This window comes from Staurois parvus, unplaced genomic scaffold (genome assembly GCF_062004578.1).
Source record: "Staurois parvus isolate SC_StPar_1 unplaced genomic scaffold, SC_StPar_1.0 ptg000512l, whole genome shotgun sequence".
Taxonomy (NCBI): Eukaryota; Metazoa; Chordata; class Amphibia; order Anura; family Ranidae; genus Staurois; species Staurois parvus.
In genome coordinates this window covers 1114901-1132680 of record NW_028318308.1, presented here as the reverse complement: position 1 = coordinate 1132680, position 17780 = coordinate 1114901, and the positions used below count along the sequence as shown (strand labels likewise).

At 48.9% G+C, this 17780-nt stretch overlaps 1 protein-coding gene across 1 annotated transcript in view; it reads right to left on the bottom strand.

Annotated features, from left to right (window-relative positions):
- The window catches only part of LOC149451885 (NACHT, LRR and PYD domains-containing protein 3-like), a 64326-nt gene that overhangs the window by 34187 nt on the left and 12359 nt on the right, over positions 1-17780 (bottom strand). The window contains exons 3-4 of the mRNA XM_089690037.1: positions 15200-16928; positions 7849-7989 (exon numbers count right to left, since the gene is read on the bottom strand). Coding sequence (XP_089546163.1) covers positions 7849-7989; positions 15200-16928 — 1870 coding nt within the window. The remainder of the gene's footprint in view (positions 1-7848; positions 7990-15199; positions 16929-17780) is intronic.

Sequence of the window (17780 nt, the reverse complement as noted above, 5' to 3'; positions counted from 1 at the left end):
TTGTGGAAAGTCAACAAGTCAAGCGTAACTGTGTACATTACAGAAAATCTTAACAAGACAACCAAACATGTGGCCAAACCGTGACCGATACAACAAGTTAACAATGTAAGAAACAGGAGGGTGCCAAACCGTGGCCAATAAATAAACAGTCCACCTCATTGATGAGATGGACAACACGTGTCAAATAAATATTTTAAAAAATTGCTATTCCATCGGTCTGGAACTGGTCGACTATAAATAATTAAAAAGTTTAAATTCATGTGACAGTCGTCCAGCGACGTATAAATAATTTAAAAACACCAATTCATGAGGGGCCCGACCAGCAGAGTATAAGTCATTAAAAAGGTTCAATTCATGTGACGGTCGTCCAGCGAAGTATAAATAATTTAAAAACCCCAATTCATGAGGGGCCCGACCTGCAGAGTATAAGTCATTAAAAATGTGCAAAACATGAGTCGGCCGACCAGCAGCCTCTCAATAAAATATATATACAAATGTACGGATCAGGTGGAGGTCTTCCATTTGTCCCTAATAACATGTTTGGGGCATGATTCATGGTGGATTTAGTAAGTTGTGTCAGGAACTGGTGGTTGGAAATCCAGACTAATCCACGCCTGATTCATTTTCACAAACGTGAGTCTCTCCACACTTTGGATGGACAGTCGTGTCCTCCGCGGAGTTACAATACCTCCTGCCGCACTAAACACGCGCTCCGATGCCACGCTACTGGCCGGACATGACAGCCTTTCAAGGGCAAATTCAGCTAGTTGGGGCCAAAGGTCAAGTTTCGTTGCCCAGTAGTCAAGGGGATTGTCTACCTCGGTTGGCAGGGTGCTGTCCAAGTAGGCCCAAGCCTGTTGTTTGAGGTCCTGCTCCAGGTCCACCTGATGCTGCTGCTGCGGCTGGTTAGTAGTTTCCTCACTGCGCTGGTGAAGAAAGCTACTCATCATCGACTGCAGACTGAGGCAGCCGCTGCTGGTGGAGCTGCCACTGCTCCTACCACCCCACCCCTCCCCTGCTGCCATGGCAGCGGAACGCGAGCGCACAGGGCCCACAGTGTCTGAGGATGGACGTTGGTGCAGAAAGGCAGAGACCAACTGACTACATAGGTGGTTTTTATAGTACTTTATTTTGGCCTCCCTCTCAGCAGGTGTGAAAAAGGCCACCATTTTTGAACGGTAGCGAGGGTCCAACAAGGTGGACAGCCAAAAGTCATCCCTCTGTCTGATGGTTATTATTCGGCTGTCGCTACGCAAGCAACTGAGCATGCTATGGGCCATTTGTGCCAAGGAATGCGAGGGACTCCCTGCCTCCATCTCCACAGCATACTGCCACGGTGCGTCTGGGTCCTCTGTCTCCTCCTCCTCCTCTACTAGATGCTCCTGCTCCTCCACTCCTGTCCGCTGAGTGGAAAAAACACCCATTTCACTCAATAATTCCTGAGCACCAATGTCCTCCTCTACCTCCTCCTCTTCTTCCTGTCCTGCCCCCACAGGGGTCATGTGGCGTTGAGATCTGTGCGCCACGTCTACCGCACCCTGACCAGCCTTTGTTAACAGCATTTGTTCCAGGACGTGCAACAGAGGAATGACGTCATTCATCCCATAGTCCTGCCGACTCACGAATAGCGTGGCCTCCTCAAAGGGCCTGAGCAAGCGGCAGGTGTCACGCATGAGCTGCCAATGGCTGACATCGAAGTTACACAGGGGAGTACCTTTATCCGCTTGTAACATCAGGAAATCGGTGATGGCCTTTCGCTGCTCGTAAAGGCGGTCTAACATGTGTAGGGTTGAATTCCACCTTGTTGCAACGTCGCAGATCAGGCGATGCTGTGGAATTCCGTTCTGCCGCTGCAGCTCAAGGAGGGTGTGCTTTGCGGTGTAGGAATGGCTGAAATGCATGCAAAGTTTACGTGACATTTTAAGGATGTCTTGCAGTGGGATGGTGGATTTTAGGAACCGCTTGACAACCAGATTGAACACGTGAGCCATGCATGGCGCATGGCACAACCTTCCTTGACGCAGAGCAGACACCATGTTCTTTCCTTTGTCGGTCAACATGGTTCCGATTTTCAGTTTGCGCGGAGACAGCCATCTGTCGATTTCTCTGTTCATTACACTCAGAAGTTCCTCCCCTGTGTGACTACGTTCGCCAAGGCATACCAGGTGCAGCACAGCGTGACACCGTTGCGCCCTGCACATGTGATATGCCGGTCGGGTAATGGGACTTGGCACGGGGGTGGCGGCTGAGGACACGGCGGAAGAAGAGGTGGTAGAGGCGGACATCTTTGCTGGACCAAGGACGTGCAAACGTGGAGGCAAAAGCGTCGTGACCTGTCCAAGTTGCTGGTGCGGCTGTGCCGGCACCACGTTCACCCAGTGGGCCGTAAATGACATATACTGTCCCTGACCGTAGTTACAGCTCCACACGTCGGCGCTGCCGTGCACTTTGGCAGAGACCAACATGCTCAAAGACTGGCCCACCATCTCTTCTACATGTGAATGCAGGGCTGGCACTGCCTTTTTGGCGAAGAAATGCCAGCTTGGCACTCTCCACCGCGGCTCGGCACAAGCCATCATTTCTCGGAAAGGTGCTGAGTCCACCACTTGGAAAGGGAGGGACTGCAGCACCAGCAACTTGGACAGGAGGACGTTCAGCTTTTGCACCGTCGGGTGCGTGCTCACAAACTGTTGTCTCTTGGAAACGGATTCCAAGAAAGACTGCTGACGGAATCCGTGAAGAGGAGTAGCAGGAGAAGGAGCATCTGAACGAGCGGAAGATGCCAACGAGCGACAACTCCCCTCAGCAGAGGTGTTGGAGCCTTGACTGGCTGATAGAGGGCGATTGACGTCGGGTGACGGAGCAAGTAACGGAGCGGGTGATGGAGCGGGGGCTGGGGCAGGCAGAACCGCCGTATCTTTATCGCGGTTTTCCCAGGCCACCGAATGGCGACGCTGCATATGCTGACGCAACGCTGTAGTCCCAACATGGGCCCCCTGGCCACGCTTGACTTTCTGGCCACATAGTCGACATACGGCTACGTTTACTTCCTCGGGCGGCTTGACGAAAAATTGCCACACCGCCGAGTAGGAAACTTTGCCCCCGCTACTCCTCACTGGCTGACTGCTGCTTCCTCCGTGCACACCGGCACCACTACTGGCCGTGGTGGTAGGCTGCAGTGGAGCTGGTGCTCTACTCCGTGGCCGTTTGGCTCCACTGACACTGCTGCGACCCTGCTGCCTCCTGGGCAACCCACCGACTGTTTTGCTCGCTGGCAAGCTGGCACCCTCTTCTCCTGATGATGCGGAAGCAATAGCCTGATGACGACGAGGCTGCCAAGTGCGATCAACCTCCTCATCATCAAGTAGGGTCTCCGCCTCACTACTAGCCCCCTCGGCTGCGTGTGGGTCAGGAGACAGACCTGTCTCTAGACCGGCTACCGAGCCACTCTCCTCGCCAGTACTTCTTCGCCTGGCTGCTGAAGAGGCGGATGTCTCCCCCCGTTCCTGACCGCCCTCTGTTAGCTCTTCCTCACTGTACCGTGGGGCTGAGCCCACAGCATGCGATACTTCGCTTGGTGAGGGAACACCAAAGGACAGGGGCAGGTCGAGGACACGTGATTTCAGTGGGCTTGCTCCCGGGCCATGCCAACTAACGGTTGTGTCTGACGTACCCACCGACCGTTGGCTGTAGGTGTCAGAGGTGACCTGGGAAGAGGAAGACGACCGAGTCAACCAATCGATGACGGCAGGGTTGTCGGTGGAGACACGACTGCTGGATGACACCGGGAGCACTGGCCTCTGGCTGCGACTAGTGCTGCCTCGACCCCTTCCTCTGCTGCCACGTCTGCTCGCTCCTGAAACATTGCCTCCTCTGCCACTCCTCTGCGTGTTGTCTGACATACTCTTTAATTCAATACGCACCCCAAAAATAAAACCGGATTTAACTCTTTGAACGTACAATAGTGGTTGTGAAGCAGAAAGTCAGTTTATTTAGCACAATCGGTCAATTGCAGCTTGCCGTTGGCTGGAAACTGTACGTTTAGGTCACTGGAATGCACTAATCACCCAAAAAATATTACCGCCACCCGGCGTGTAAATGGATTTAACTCTTTGAACGTACAATAGTGGTTGTGAAGCAGAAAGTCAGTTTATTGTACACAATCGGTCAATTGCAGCTTGCCGTTGGCTGGAAACTGTACGTTTATGTCACCTGAATGCACTAATCACCCAAAAAATATTACCGCCACCCGGCGTGTAAATGGATTTAACTCTTTGAACGTACAATAGTGGTTGTGAAGCAGAAAGTCAGTTTATTTTGCACAATCGGCAAACTGCAGCACCAACTGTGCACGACAGCCACCAAAAAAAAAAAGGGTGTATGTCACTTTAAATTTTCGATTCTTTGATAGCTGTGGCCCTAAGTAACGATTCTGTGTCCCTGAGTAATGATTCTGTGTCCCTGAGTAACGATTCTGTGTCCCTGAGTAACGATTCTGTGTCCCTGAGTAACAATTCTGTGTCCCTGAGTAACGATTCTGTGTCCCTGAGTAACGATTCTGTGTCCCTGAGTAACGATTCTGTGTCCCTGAGTAACGATTCTGTGGCCCTAAAGTCTCTGTGGCCCTAACTCTGTCCCTTCATACACACAGGTCTGTCTCTCTTGAATGACCGGAGGCTAATGGAGAATTCTAAGATGGCCGCGATTTATAGCTCCACCATTACACAGTGCTGGCTGGCTGGCTGCTGATTGGCTAATGCGATCACATGTCATGAATTAATGCATTATGGGTCAGCGCGCCTTGTCTGCGCGCCTTCCCAGAGATCCCCACTCCGTCGCCACACATGTCGCCGCCATTTTTGGGAAAATTCGATTCGTGCATCCGAAGTTTGCTAATCTTCGGATTCGGCGCGAATCAAATTTTTCCCAATCTTCGAAACGAATTCCACTTCGTCATGTTCGATTCGCTCATCTCTACTCACAAGAAGCCCCAAAAAACAGGAGGCGGCCAAAGAGTGTGATATCCTTTTGACAGGAACCATTTATTCCATATGTACCTGTCACCGAGTGCCAGTGCCTCTCCCATCCCCCGCCATATCCCTCCACCCCTCCCTCCCCCCTTGCACATTCCAATGTCCATGTAGCTTCCATGAATGGTGGTGGGCCGGCCGTTGCCGAGGCAACCTAGCAGCGTCCCTCATGGTTTTTTAAATAGATTGGCACAGGAATCAGCTGCCCTCTTTGTTCCTGTGCACACTGCTGGAATCATCTTGCTTCATCTGCTGAATGTCCCAGGGTGGGAGTCTCCGCAGCTCTGCATGAGCCCCCTCTTCCAAGGTCAGACCCTGCGGCCATGCTACCTCCGCTACTGTTCCTGGCCGCTGTGAGGGCCCTTGCCTGCTGGTCACTGAGCCCTGGAGAAGCTGGCCGCTGTGAGGGCCCCTGCCTTCTGATCGCTGGGCCCCTGGAGAAGCTGGCCACTGTGAGGACCCTTGTTGCTGATTGCTGGGCCCCTGGACAAGCTGGCTGCTGTGAGGGCCTCTGCCTGCTGGTTGCTCGGCCCCTGGAGAAGCCAGCCACTGTGAAGGCCCCTGCCTTCTGATCGCTGGGCCCCTGGAGGAGCCAGCCGCTGTGAGGGCCCCTGCCTGCTGGTTGCTGGTCCCCTGGAGAAGCTGACCGCCGTGAGGGCCCTTGCTGCTGATCACTAGGCCCCTGGAGGAGCCGGCTGCTGTGAGCGTCCCTGGAAGCCGCCTGCTGCTGAGTGTCTGCAAGTCGAGTGAGTGTCCCTAGAAGCCATGAACTGCCCGTGGTGTGCGCACAGACTACCCGTGTCCTGAACTGTCCCTGTTGGGCGCACCAACCTTCCCCATGTCCTGAACTGTCCCTGTTGTGCGCACAGACTACCCGTGTCCTGAACTGTCCCTGTTGTGCGCACAGGCTACCTGTGTCCTGAACTGTCCCTGCTGTGCGCACCGGCCTCCCGCGTTTTGCACTGTCCCTGCTGTGCGCACCGTCCACCCCATGTTTTGAACTGTCCCTGCTGTGTGCACCGGCCACCCGTGTTCTGAACTGTCCCTGCTGTGTGCACCAACCACCCATGTCCTGAGCTGGCCCTGTTGTGCGCACAGACCACCTAGGTTAGGAACTGCCCTACCACATGCCTAGACTACCCTTACTTGAACTGCCCCATGGCGTGCCCTGGTTATAGCTACCTGTGATGCCCCTGAGTGCTTGAGCCATCGCATTGAGTCCCCGTGAACCCGATGTCCCTAGAAAGCTGGGTGGGAGCTGTACCAGGCCAGACTCCACAGCTAGAGTCCCGATGAGTCCCCGAGACCCCTGTCCAGGGGTAGGTTGCCCGCCTGTTGCCCGTGTCTCCAATCTGCTGTCCAGTCACGGAGGGAGCTTGGCTGAGGCCCCAAGCCTAGGGGAGAGATTGCCTGCCTGTTGCCCGAGACCCCTGCCCAGGGGTAGGTTGCCTGCCTGTTGCCAAAGTCTCCAATCCACTGTCCGGTCATGGAGTCACCAAGTCACTAAGCCGGGACTATCCTCAGACTGGGAGGTGTGTCCTCCAGGGTACAGGAGAGTGATAGTGAGAGCGACAACGCGGCGATGGTGAGAGCGACAACGTGGTGATGGTGAGAGCGATGACGCGGCGATGGTGAGAGCGGCGCTGCGGCGATGGTGAGAGTGACGGCCCGGCAATAGTGAGAGTGACGACGCGGCCATAGTGAGAGCGACGACGCGGCCATAGTGAGAGCGACGACGCGGCGATAGTGAGAGCGACGACGTGGCCATAGTGAGAGCGACGATGCGGCCATAGTGAGAGCGATGACGCGGCCATAGTGAGAGCGACGACGCGGTCATAGTGAGAGCGACGACGCGCCATAGTGAGAGCGACAACGCGCCATAGTGAAAGCGACAACGCGGCAATAGTGAGAGCAATGCCGCGGCGATGGTGAGAGCGACGGCGCGGCGATAGTGAGAGCGAAAACGCGGCGATAGTGAGAGCGACGACGCGGCCATAGTGAGAGCAATGCCGCGGCGATGGTGAGAGCGACGGCGCGGCGATAGTGAGAGCGAAAACGCGGCGATAGTGAGAGCGACGACGCGGCCATAGTGAGAGCGATGACACGGCGATAGTGAGAGCGACGACACGGCCATAGTGAGAGCAAAGACACGGCCATAGTGAGAGCAAAGACACGGCCATAGTGAGAGCAAAGACATGGCCATAGTGAGAGCGAAGACACGGCCATAGTGAGAGCGAAGACACGGCCATAGTGAGAGCAAAGACACGGCCATAGTGAGAGCGAAGACACGGCCATAGTGAGAGCAAAGACACGGCCATAGTGAGAGCGAAGACACGGCCATAGTGAGAGCAAAGACACGACCATAGTGAGAGCGATGATGCGGCCATAGTGAGAGCGACGACGCAGCGATAGGGAGTGTGATTTGTTTATCCAGCGATCATAAACACAATGAAAAGACGTCATCATGCCAGAGGATTGTTAGTGAGCATTGCTTCCTCCTTCAGAATCACACGTGAGAACGAGCCCTAAGGGTTTGTATTGGATCCTATTTCCTGCTTGTTATGGATAGGGATGTTCATTCCATATGTACAAAGCCTGCTCACAGGTCTACTTCAAGGAGAACCCCAAATCCCATGGAGGAGATCACAAAGAGAAAGATTCCCTCAGAGAGGAGAAGACATGAGAAGAGGAAGGTGATGGAAGATTCTACATCGGTGAGGATGGAGGACACCCAGAGATATCAGGAAACACCGAGAGACGGGAACAATCACAAGACGTCACATTTCCCGATCACTGCAGGATCACAGATCTCACTTACCATAATGTCTGAATTTTACTCTCCGGGCTCCTCAGAAAGGAAAGATCAGCAGGAGCCGATTCATCTTCTGAGGAGGACACTTCATCTTCTGCTCTGTTCTCTCCCGGACGATCTTTACTGGAAATAGTACATGTATCAAACCTAAACCCAACAATGAGACAATAATTACCACCAGGAATGTATGACCTCTGACAACACGATAACAATGTAACACCCAACATTTCCCTCCCACATGGCTGCCTTCCCTCCGGCTCTACACTCTCATGCTGGTCCTGATGTCATTGGTGGCTATGACCGGTCTATGAAGTCACACTCTAGACAAAACGTTTGATGCCCCTGATATATATATATATATACACAGTATATACAGTGAGGAACAGAAGTATTTGAACACCCTGCAATTTTGCAAGTTCTCCCACTTCTCCATCATGGAGGGTCTGACATTCACATTGCAGGGGATTCCCACTCTGAGAGACAGAATTCAGGAGATCACATTGTATGATTTGTAAAGAATGTATTTGTCTCGCACTGCTGAACAGAAGTATTTGAACACCTAAGAAACAGCAAGAATTCTGGCTCTCAAAGACCTGTTACTGCGCCTTTATAAAGTCCACCTCTACTCCACTCATTCATCTCACTTAGTAGCACCTGTCTGAGCTCTTTAAAGACACCTGTCCACCCCACAGTCAGTCAGACGCCAACTACTACCATGGGCAAGGCCAAAGAGCTGTCAAAAGACACCAGAGACAAAATTGTGGACCTCTACAAGGTTGGAAAGGGCTACGGGGCAATTGCCAAGCAGCTTGGTGAAAATAGATCAACTGTTGGTGCAATTGTTAGAAAATGGAAGAGGCTAAAGACGACTGTCAGTCTCCCTCGGACTGGGGCTCCATGCAAGATGTCCCCTCGTGGGGGATCACTGATGATAAGAAAGGTGAGGAATCAGCCCAGAACTACAAGGGAGGAGCTGGTCACTGACATGAAGAGAGCTGGGACCACAGTTTCACAGGTCACTGTCGGTAGAACACTACGCCATCATGGTTTCCAATCATACATTGCACGGAAGGTTCCCCTGCTCAAGTCATCACATGTCCAGGCCCGTGTGAAGGTTCCCCTGCTCCATTCATCACATGTCCAGGCCCATCTGAAGGTTGCCAATGACCATCTGGATGATGCAGAGGAGGCATGGGAGAAAGTCATGTGGTCAGAGGAGACCAAAGGAGAACTTTTTGGTCTAAACTTCACTCGTCGTGTTTGGAGGAAAAAGAAGGATGAGTTGCATCCCAAGAACACCATCCCTACTGTGAAGCATGGGGGTGGTAACATCATGCTTTGGGGGTGCTTTTCTGCGAAGGGGACAGGACGACTGCACTGTATTAAGGAGAGGATGAATGGGGCCATTTATTGTGAGATTTTCAGCAACAACCTCCTTCCCTCAGTCAGAGCATTGAAGATGGGTCGTGGCTGGGTCTTCCAACATGACAACGACCCGAAGCACACAGCCAGGAGAACCAAGGAGGGGCTCCGTAAGAAGCATATCAAGGTTCTGGAGTGGCCTAGCCAGTCTCCACACCTAAATCCAATAGAACATCTTTCGAGGGAGCTGAAACTCCGTGTTGCTCAGCGACAGCCCCGAAACCTGACAGCTCTAGAGGAGATCGGTGTGGAGGAGGGGGCCAAAATCCCTGTTGCAGTGCAAACCTGGCCAAGGACTACAGGAAACGTCTGACCTCTGTAATTGCAGACAAAGGCTTCTGTACCAAATATTAACACGGATCTTCTCAGGGGTTCAAATACTTCTGTTCAGCCGTGCGAGACAAATACATTCTTTACAAATCATACAATGGGATTTCCTGAATTCTGTCCTCAGAGTGGGAATCCCCTGCAATGTGAATGTCAGACCCTCCATGATGGAGAAGTGGGAGAACTTGCAAAATCGCAGGGGGGGTCAAATACTTCTGTTCCTCACTGTATATATATGTATTGTATATACAGGATCTCCGGACTACCTACACAAGAGGTTCCATTCATCAACACATTCTGGAGAATCCTGGAACACCACTTTGGTTTACATATACAATGCAGTCCAGACATTCCCATCTCCACCCACTTCTGCAGACAATTGGTCCCTCCAATGTTGGGGTGATGATGTCACACCCCTGGAATCATTTCCCTCCCCCAGATCTCTGAACACTAAGCTTTCCCTCCATTGGCTGGACACACCCATTCCTGTCCACCAATGAATGACTGGTAGCTCACACCTGACCCGGCAGGAGGAGGGCGATAGGTCAGTCGGCACCACTGCTGAACACTGGACAACCTCTACGAGGTGCAGACACACTGGGGAGGTCATAGAATCTATTGATGGGACATAATATCCCAATACTGGGGGCTATGAAGTGAGATGGGAGGGATTGCAGTCATCATTCCCCTCCCCCACCCATCTCCCCCCATACAGGTTTAGGGGAACCTCTATATGTGTCCTGATAATAACAAGACCCCCGCTATCCTCCTTTCATGTTGGGGGTCTGTGCTGTATATTGGAAGACAGGAAAAGGGGGGATGAAGAGGGAACCTTCCGGCCGAGTTTCTCACCATTTCACAAGAGGTCGACCTTTGGACAGATTTGTGATTTATTATCTCCACACAGCCTCGTCCTTTATACTGGATTTAATGGAGAGATTGGAGATTGGATGGTGTGTGTGCCCTAGAAATCATTGTCGGGGCGATTTATAGAAGGGCCCTGTGAATGGCTCAATATTCACACAAAAGTCACAAATCATCTCTGTGATGTGTGGAATCTGTGTGAAATGTTGCCTTTTATAGGGTGAATGTGACATTCCCTAACATTCGATCAGAAGAGGAAATCGCCCCAATTACATTCAACCTGAAGAGTCAGAGAAGATTTTATCTCCAGTCATAAGAAGAGAGTGAATCCGGAAAATACTGCATTATGGCCACTAGATGGAGCTGATGGTCAGAAGACATAAATATTAAGTGTACTGAATCGTCTACTACAGAGATCGATCTCCTATACAGAACATACAATGTACAGAGATCGATCTCCTATACAGGACATACAATGTACAGCGATCGATCTCCTATACAGGACATACAATGTACAGCGATCAATCTCCTATACAGAACATACAATGTACAGAGATCGATCTCCTATACAGGACATACAATGTACAGCGATCGATCTCCTATATGGAACATACAATGTACAGAGATCGATCTCCTATACAGGACATACAATGTACAGCGATCGATCTCCTATACAGGACATACAATGTACAGCGATCAATCTCCTATACAGAACATACAATGTACAGAGATCGATCTCCTATACAGGACATACAATGTACAGCGATCGATCTCCTATATGGAACATACAATGTACAGAGATCGATCTCCTATACAGGACATACAACGTACAGAGATCAATCTCCTATACAGGACATACAACGTACAGAGATCGATCTCCTATACAGAACATACAATGTACAGAGATCGATCTCCTATACAGAACATACAATATACAGAGATCAATCTCCTACAGTTGCAAGAAAAAGTATGTGAACCCCTTGGGATTACGTGAAGTTTTGCATGAATTGGGCATAAAATGTGCTCTGAACGTCATCTAAGTCACAACAATAGAAGAACACAGTCTGCTGAACATAATACTACACAAACATTAGATGTTGCCATGGTTTAATTGCACATAACATGTAAACATTCACAGTGCAGGGAGGAAAAAGTATGTGAGGCCCTAGCTTAATGACTTCTCCCAGAGCTAACTGGAGCCAGGAGTGAGCCAACCTTGACTCCAATCAGTGTGATGATATTGGATGTGTTGCTGACACCTGTTTTGGGTTTACTGGTTTCAAGAAGCACTGTCCGATGTGAACCATGCCTCGCAGCAAAGAGCTCTCAGAAGACCTACGATCAATAATTGTTGACATGCATGAAGCTGGAAAGGGTTACAAAAGTATCTCCTTGAGCCTTGATGTTCATGTGTCCACGGTAAGACAGACTGTCTACAAATGGAGAAAGTTTAGCACTGTTGCTACTCTCCCTAGGCGTGGTCGTCCTGTAAAAATGACTGCAAGAGCACAGCGCAGAATGCTGCATGAGGTAAAGAAGAATCCCAGAGTGTCAGCTAAAGACCTACAGAAATCTCTGGCACATGCTAACATTTTTGTTGACACATCTACAATAAGGAAAACATTAAACAAGAATGGAGTACATGGGAGGACACCACGGAGGAAGCCATTGCTGTCCAAAAAGAATATTGCAGCACGTTTGAAGTTTGCAAAAGAGCACCTGGATGTTCCACAGCACTACTGGCAAAATATACTGTGGACAGATGAAACCAAGATTGAGTTGTTTGGGAAGAACACACAACACTATGTGTGGAGAAAAAAAGGCACAGCACACCAACATCAAAACCTCATCCCCACTGTGAAACATGGTGGAGGGAGCATCATGGTTTGGGGCTGCTTTGCTGCCTCAGGGCTGGACGGATTGTTGTCATTGATGGGAAAATGAATTCCAGAGTTTATCAAGACATTTTGCAGGAAAACGTACGACCATCTGTCTGCCAACTGAAGCTCCGCAGAGGATGGGTGATGCAACAGGACAATGACCCAAAGCATACAAGTCATTCAACAAAACAATGGCTGCAACAGCACAGAATACGCCTTCTGGAGTGGCCCAGTCAGAGTCCTGACCTCAACCCCATTGAAATGCTGTGGCATGACCTTAAGAGAGCGATTCACACCAGACATCCCAAGAATATTGCTACACTGAAACAGTTTTGTGAAGAGGAGTGGTCCAAAATGACTCCAGATCGTTGTGCAGGTCTGATCTGCAACTACAGGAAACGTTTGGTTGAGGTTATTGCTGCCAAAGGAGGGTCAACCAGTTATTAAGTCCAAAGGTTCACATACTTTTTCCTCCCTGCACTGTGAATGTTTACATGTTATGTGCAATTAAACCATGGCAACATCTAATTTTTGTGTAGTATTATGTTCAGCAGACTGTGTTCTTCTATTGTTGTGACTTAGATGACATTCAGAGCACATTTTATGCCCAATTCATGCAAAACTCCACGTAATCCCAAGGGGTTCACATACTTTTTCTTGCAACTGTATACAGGACATACAATGTACAGAGATCGATCACCTATACAGGACATACAATGTACAGAGATCGATCTCCTATACAGGACATACAATGTACAGAGATCGATCTCCTATACAGAACATACAGTGTACAGAGATCGATCTCCTATACAGAACATACAATGTACAGAGATCGATCTCCTATACAGAACATACAATGTACAGAGAGCGATCTCCTATACAGGACATACAATGTACAGAGATCGATCTCCTATACAGAACATACAATGTACAGAGAGCGATCTCCTATACAGAACATACAATGTACAGAGATCGATCTCCTATACAGGACGTACAATGTACAGAGATCGATCTCCTATACAGGACATACAATGTACAGAGATCGATCTCCTATACAGGACGTACAATGTACAGAGATCGATCTCCTGGATTCGGTATGGCGGTTCCCTCTGCAGTATGGGATCCATGACACAGCCAGTGGGGAGCTCAGGAATCTCCATACACGGAGCTCAGCTCTTCCACACATTATTCGCTCTTCTGGTCGAATGTTCTTAGGACGATGTTCTCTTAGGATGGAATGTCAGGGAATGTTACATTCACCCTGTGAAAGGCCACAGATGGAAGCTCACATCTCACACATATTACAAACATTGCCGGGAATTTTGGTGACTTCGGCACAAATTGTAAATCCTTCACACAAAGACCATCTTTTTCTCCTCCAGATCCTCTGCTACAAGTACATGTAGAGTTTTGGGGGATGGGGTACATGTGGGTGACATGTGATCATGTGTGCGATAAATGGTGTAATTGGGGGAGGGGCAGGGAAAGGGTAATCCGATGTAAATGGTGGGATTCTCCCAGAAGTCCTGTATCAGGTGATATCTGTGGATCGTCCATTTAGCTCTGGTTCTCACTCTCCTGACATGAAAGTCGCAGCGACTTCCAGCTCCACTTTGCTCTCCATTTTCCCGGGGACAAGGGGCCACTTCAGGGCCACTTTACTGAGAAGAAGCCTTCCCAAGTGACTTTGATGGGTCAGGGTTGTTGTTGTTTAACCCTCACCTCTCCTCCCTGGTCCTACCGAATAACTTCCTCCCAAGCACATTCCATTGACAGCTGAGCATAGCAGATACGCGTGTTCTCACTTGCATGTTTGCCGTGTTTTCAAGAATAAACACGCATGGCCTTCACCTGAATGGGCCGCCCTGCATGCAACAAACGCCCCAAAGTCACTCTAGAACATTTCAGTCATGGGGTGTGGCATGTTTTTTCAGAATGTGAGTGTCCATTGCATGGCAACCTCCACAGAAAACATGCTTTGCTGCCCATTTCAGAAATGCGCTGTGAATGCGAATCACGTGTGCGATACCAAAATGCCAAGAGAAGCGCGATGCGCATTTACACAATGTGAGGCAAAGCGACCATTTTCTGTGCAGGTTGGCGTGTTTTTAGATGCAAATGCAGCATAAATGGTAACACACATGTGACATACATTGTCATGCATGTTATTGCAGAGTGCTGTGCATTCAGAAACACACATGTGAATGAATGGCAGCGCAAACACAACACGCATCGCCACGTTTTCACATTGCACAGCAACGCATGTGTTCTCTTGCGGGCTGCTGTGCTGTTCAAGTGAATGGGCTTTACCATACGAGATGTATGTTTACACGTGAAAAACACAGAAAAATGTGAGCGGGCACATGCGTGTCTTTTACGCTCAGGTGTGAATGGAATGTGCTTGGGATGAAGTTTTTAGGCAACAAGGATGACCAGGGAGGAGAGGTGAGGGGTAAATAAATCACTGCCTCAGAAGTTGCAGCAAAGTCACAAAGATGAAGACAAATGTATGACTTGCTGGTGATTTTACATTGAAGTCTATGGGAGGCGTGCAGCTCAGGAATCATCCAAAAGTAGAACAAGAAGTATTTTTTGTTGTTGCAGCGACTCGAGGCTCAGCAATTAAGAGAGAACCCCATAAAATCTGCGTGTTTTCATTTCACCTGCGACTTTACATGTCACTAGAATGTCGCTGGAAAGATCCCACCAGTGTGACCCAGGGCAGAGGACTGAGGAAAGAATGAGTTCCCAGGACTTCTAACAAGTGTGGTAGATGGAAAACATGTCTGATAATCCCCGTTATACTGTATGCAGGTTCCTGCCCATTCTCTACATTCAGTTAGGATATCCTCACACTCACTTACCAGACCTCCGGACACCTGTGTAGGAATGGAGACAGCATTGTCTGGCACTCCGGATCCACAGTGAGCCACACAAAAGTTAAAGACTGAAACGTTTCTCTCTTCAAAGCCTTCAAGCAATAGCTCAGCTGCTTGGAATAATTACTTTTCATCAAGAAGCGATCAGTAAATGAGCCCCCCAGCTTCAGATGTGAACAACCAGACATGACGCTCCTAATGAAGTCCTCATCCTGAGTCTCATACAGACAGAAGATGGTCTGAGGATAGAGATCCCGATCAATGTCCTTCATAGCCCATTTCATCATGGCAGGTCTGGCTCGGAGTGAGATGTTGATTCCTGTGATCTCTGAGAATGTCTTCACTGGATCTTCATTTAGGAGACCAAACAGGAATTGTACAGCTAATGATAAATGTGAGTCATCGGAAATGAGGCCACGGAGTGATTCCCCTTCACAGATCTCCGGGAGGAAAGTACCTTCCATAGACCCAGACCCATCATCCAGCCCATAATACAGAGCAGCAAGGAACTCCTGTACACTCAGGTGGATGAAGCTGTAGCAGGTCTGGGTGCGGACGTCCCAATGAAAGATGTTCTCATTCAGAAATACAGACTCCACCTCAGACAGAGAAAGTCCATGTCTTTCTAGATCTTTCTTCTCAAATAAGATTTGTTGCTGCAGAACTCCCTGATTGGCCAGAGCACACAGCTTCTTCAGACAGGTTTGTTTCCTGCGTACAGACTGCTTCTTGCTGTGATGGGTTATTAGAACCTCCAGGTAGAGAAGGTAAATTGAAGTCATCGTTTTACACTGAATTACACCCAAATCTTTTTCTATTTCTTGTTTCATTACAGTGCAGACAATCCAGCATGTGATGGGGACGGCACACATGGTGTACAGAACTTCATTGTCTTCTATTATACTGAGAACCTTGTCTGCATCTTCCTTATTTCCAAAGAATTGATGGACATATTCCTCTCGATCGTCTCTTGTAAATCCCTGGATTTCCACATTGTGAGGATCATCAATGAATGTGTTAAGTTTCCCCATGGCCAGTGACCTCGTGGTGATGATCAGAGAAGAATGTGGGAGAACCTGTCTCCTGAGCAATCTTTGGAGAATTATTTCCTTGTGGTTTTCTTTTAAGACGTCATGACAAACCTCAGATTTCTCCTCCAGAGTCCAACTCAGCTCATCAAACCCATCAACTAGAAAGAGAAGTTTTCTTTGACTTTCAGGATCCTCTAGAAGAGACACCAGGTCATATGAACTCTCTAGTCCGCAGGCTCTGGATAAAAGTCCCACAAGGCTTATGTTTCCAGGGATGGTGTTGATTTCTCTACAGCTCAGATAAAACAGAAAGTCAAACTCGTCTTGGTAGAGATTCCCAGAGGCCCAGTCCAGCATGATCTTCTTGGAGGTCATTGTTTTTCCAATCCCAGCAGGTCCTTCTAACACCACAATCTTAGGGATACAACCAACTTCATCAGGGTCAAAGAGGGCCTGGATTGTGGTTGAGGAGGATCCATCAGAAGGTCTTTTCTCCATGGTCTGTAGATGTCTTCTGCCTGTACTCAGTTCTTGTTCTTTTCCCTTTTTATTCTGGGGTCCTTTTCTCATCGATAACTTGATGTATCTTTTCTGTAGATGAACAGTCTCCCCCCTACAGGAATTATATTCTTTAATTTTCTGAAATGCCTCTTTCATAGACACTGTGTGTTCCTTTCTGAAGTCTTTATGAGAGAAAGGAAAATATTTTATTCCTCATACACACATGAAATAGTATTTATAAGACAGAGTTGGAAATATTATATTCTAACTATAAACCCGAAGAATGGAACCCTAAAAGATGATATCCCATGAAATACTGGAGGATTGTGGAAGCATCCAAACTATGGACACACCATCCAGAGCAGAGGAGCAAAGAGAAACCATGAAGGGTCCCCCTGACCACTGGGGCCCTTTCTACTGGCCTTGGGGCCCTTTCTATTGGTCTTGGGGCATTTTTCACTAACTCCTATCATGGGGCCTTTTATAAGCTCCGGTTCACACTGCTGCCACTTATGTGCCGTATGACACAAAGTCACATGACAAATCATAACACATTTATTCCAGGGGGTGCCATCCTAATCAATGTGACTCAAGCTGCTAGTACAACCTTTGTGACCCTGGTAGTTCCACCACTGATCCTGACTACAACAGAACAAAATGTTCATCCTGAAGAGATTCCATATGAAAAGTTGATGTCCTACTAACCTGATAATCTGTCGTGTGTCATCTTCTTCAGTTTGGCTGGAAATAAGATGAGGGAAGTGATTAGTCCTGACAAACCTATGAAATGTATAAAATAATAACTATGAGAGTTATTAGTGTAGCAGATCCTCCCCGACACCATCATCCCACCAACCCTCTGTAGATTGGAGTCTCTCCTCCATGCAGGTGATGGGGAGTGTCTATGTCTGCCTGGTAAGATCGCAGCATATATATATATATATATGTGGCACACTAATTCCTTTTGATGATCTCTATGTGCAAACCTATTTGCACAAATATTAAGTGACATAAATTATATGTGACAAAAAATA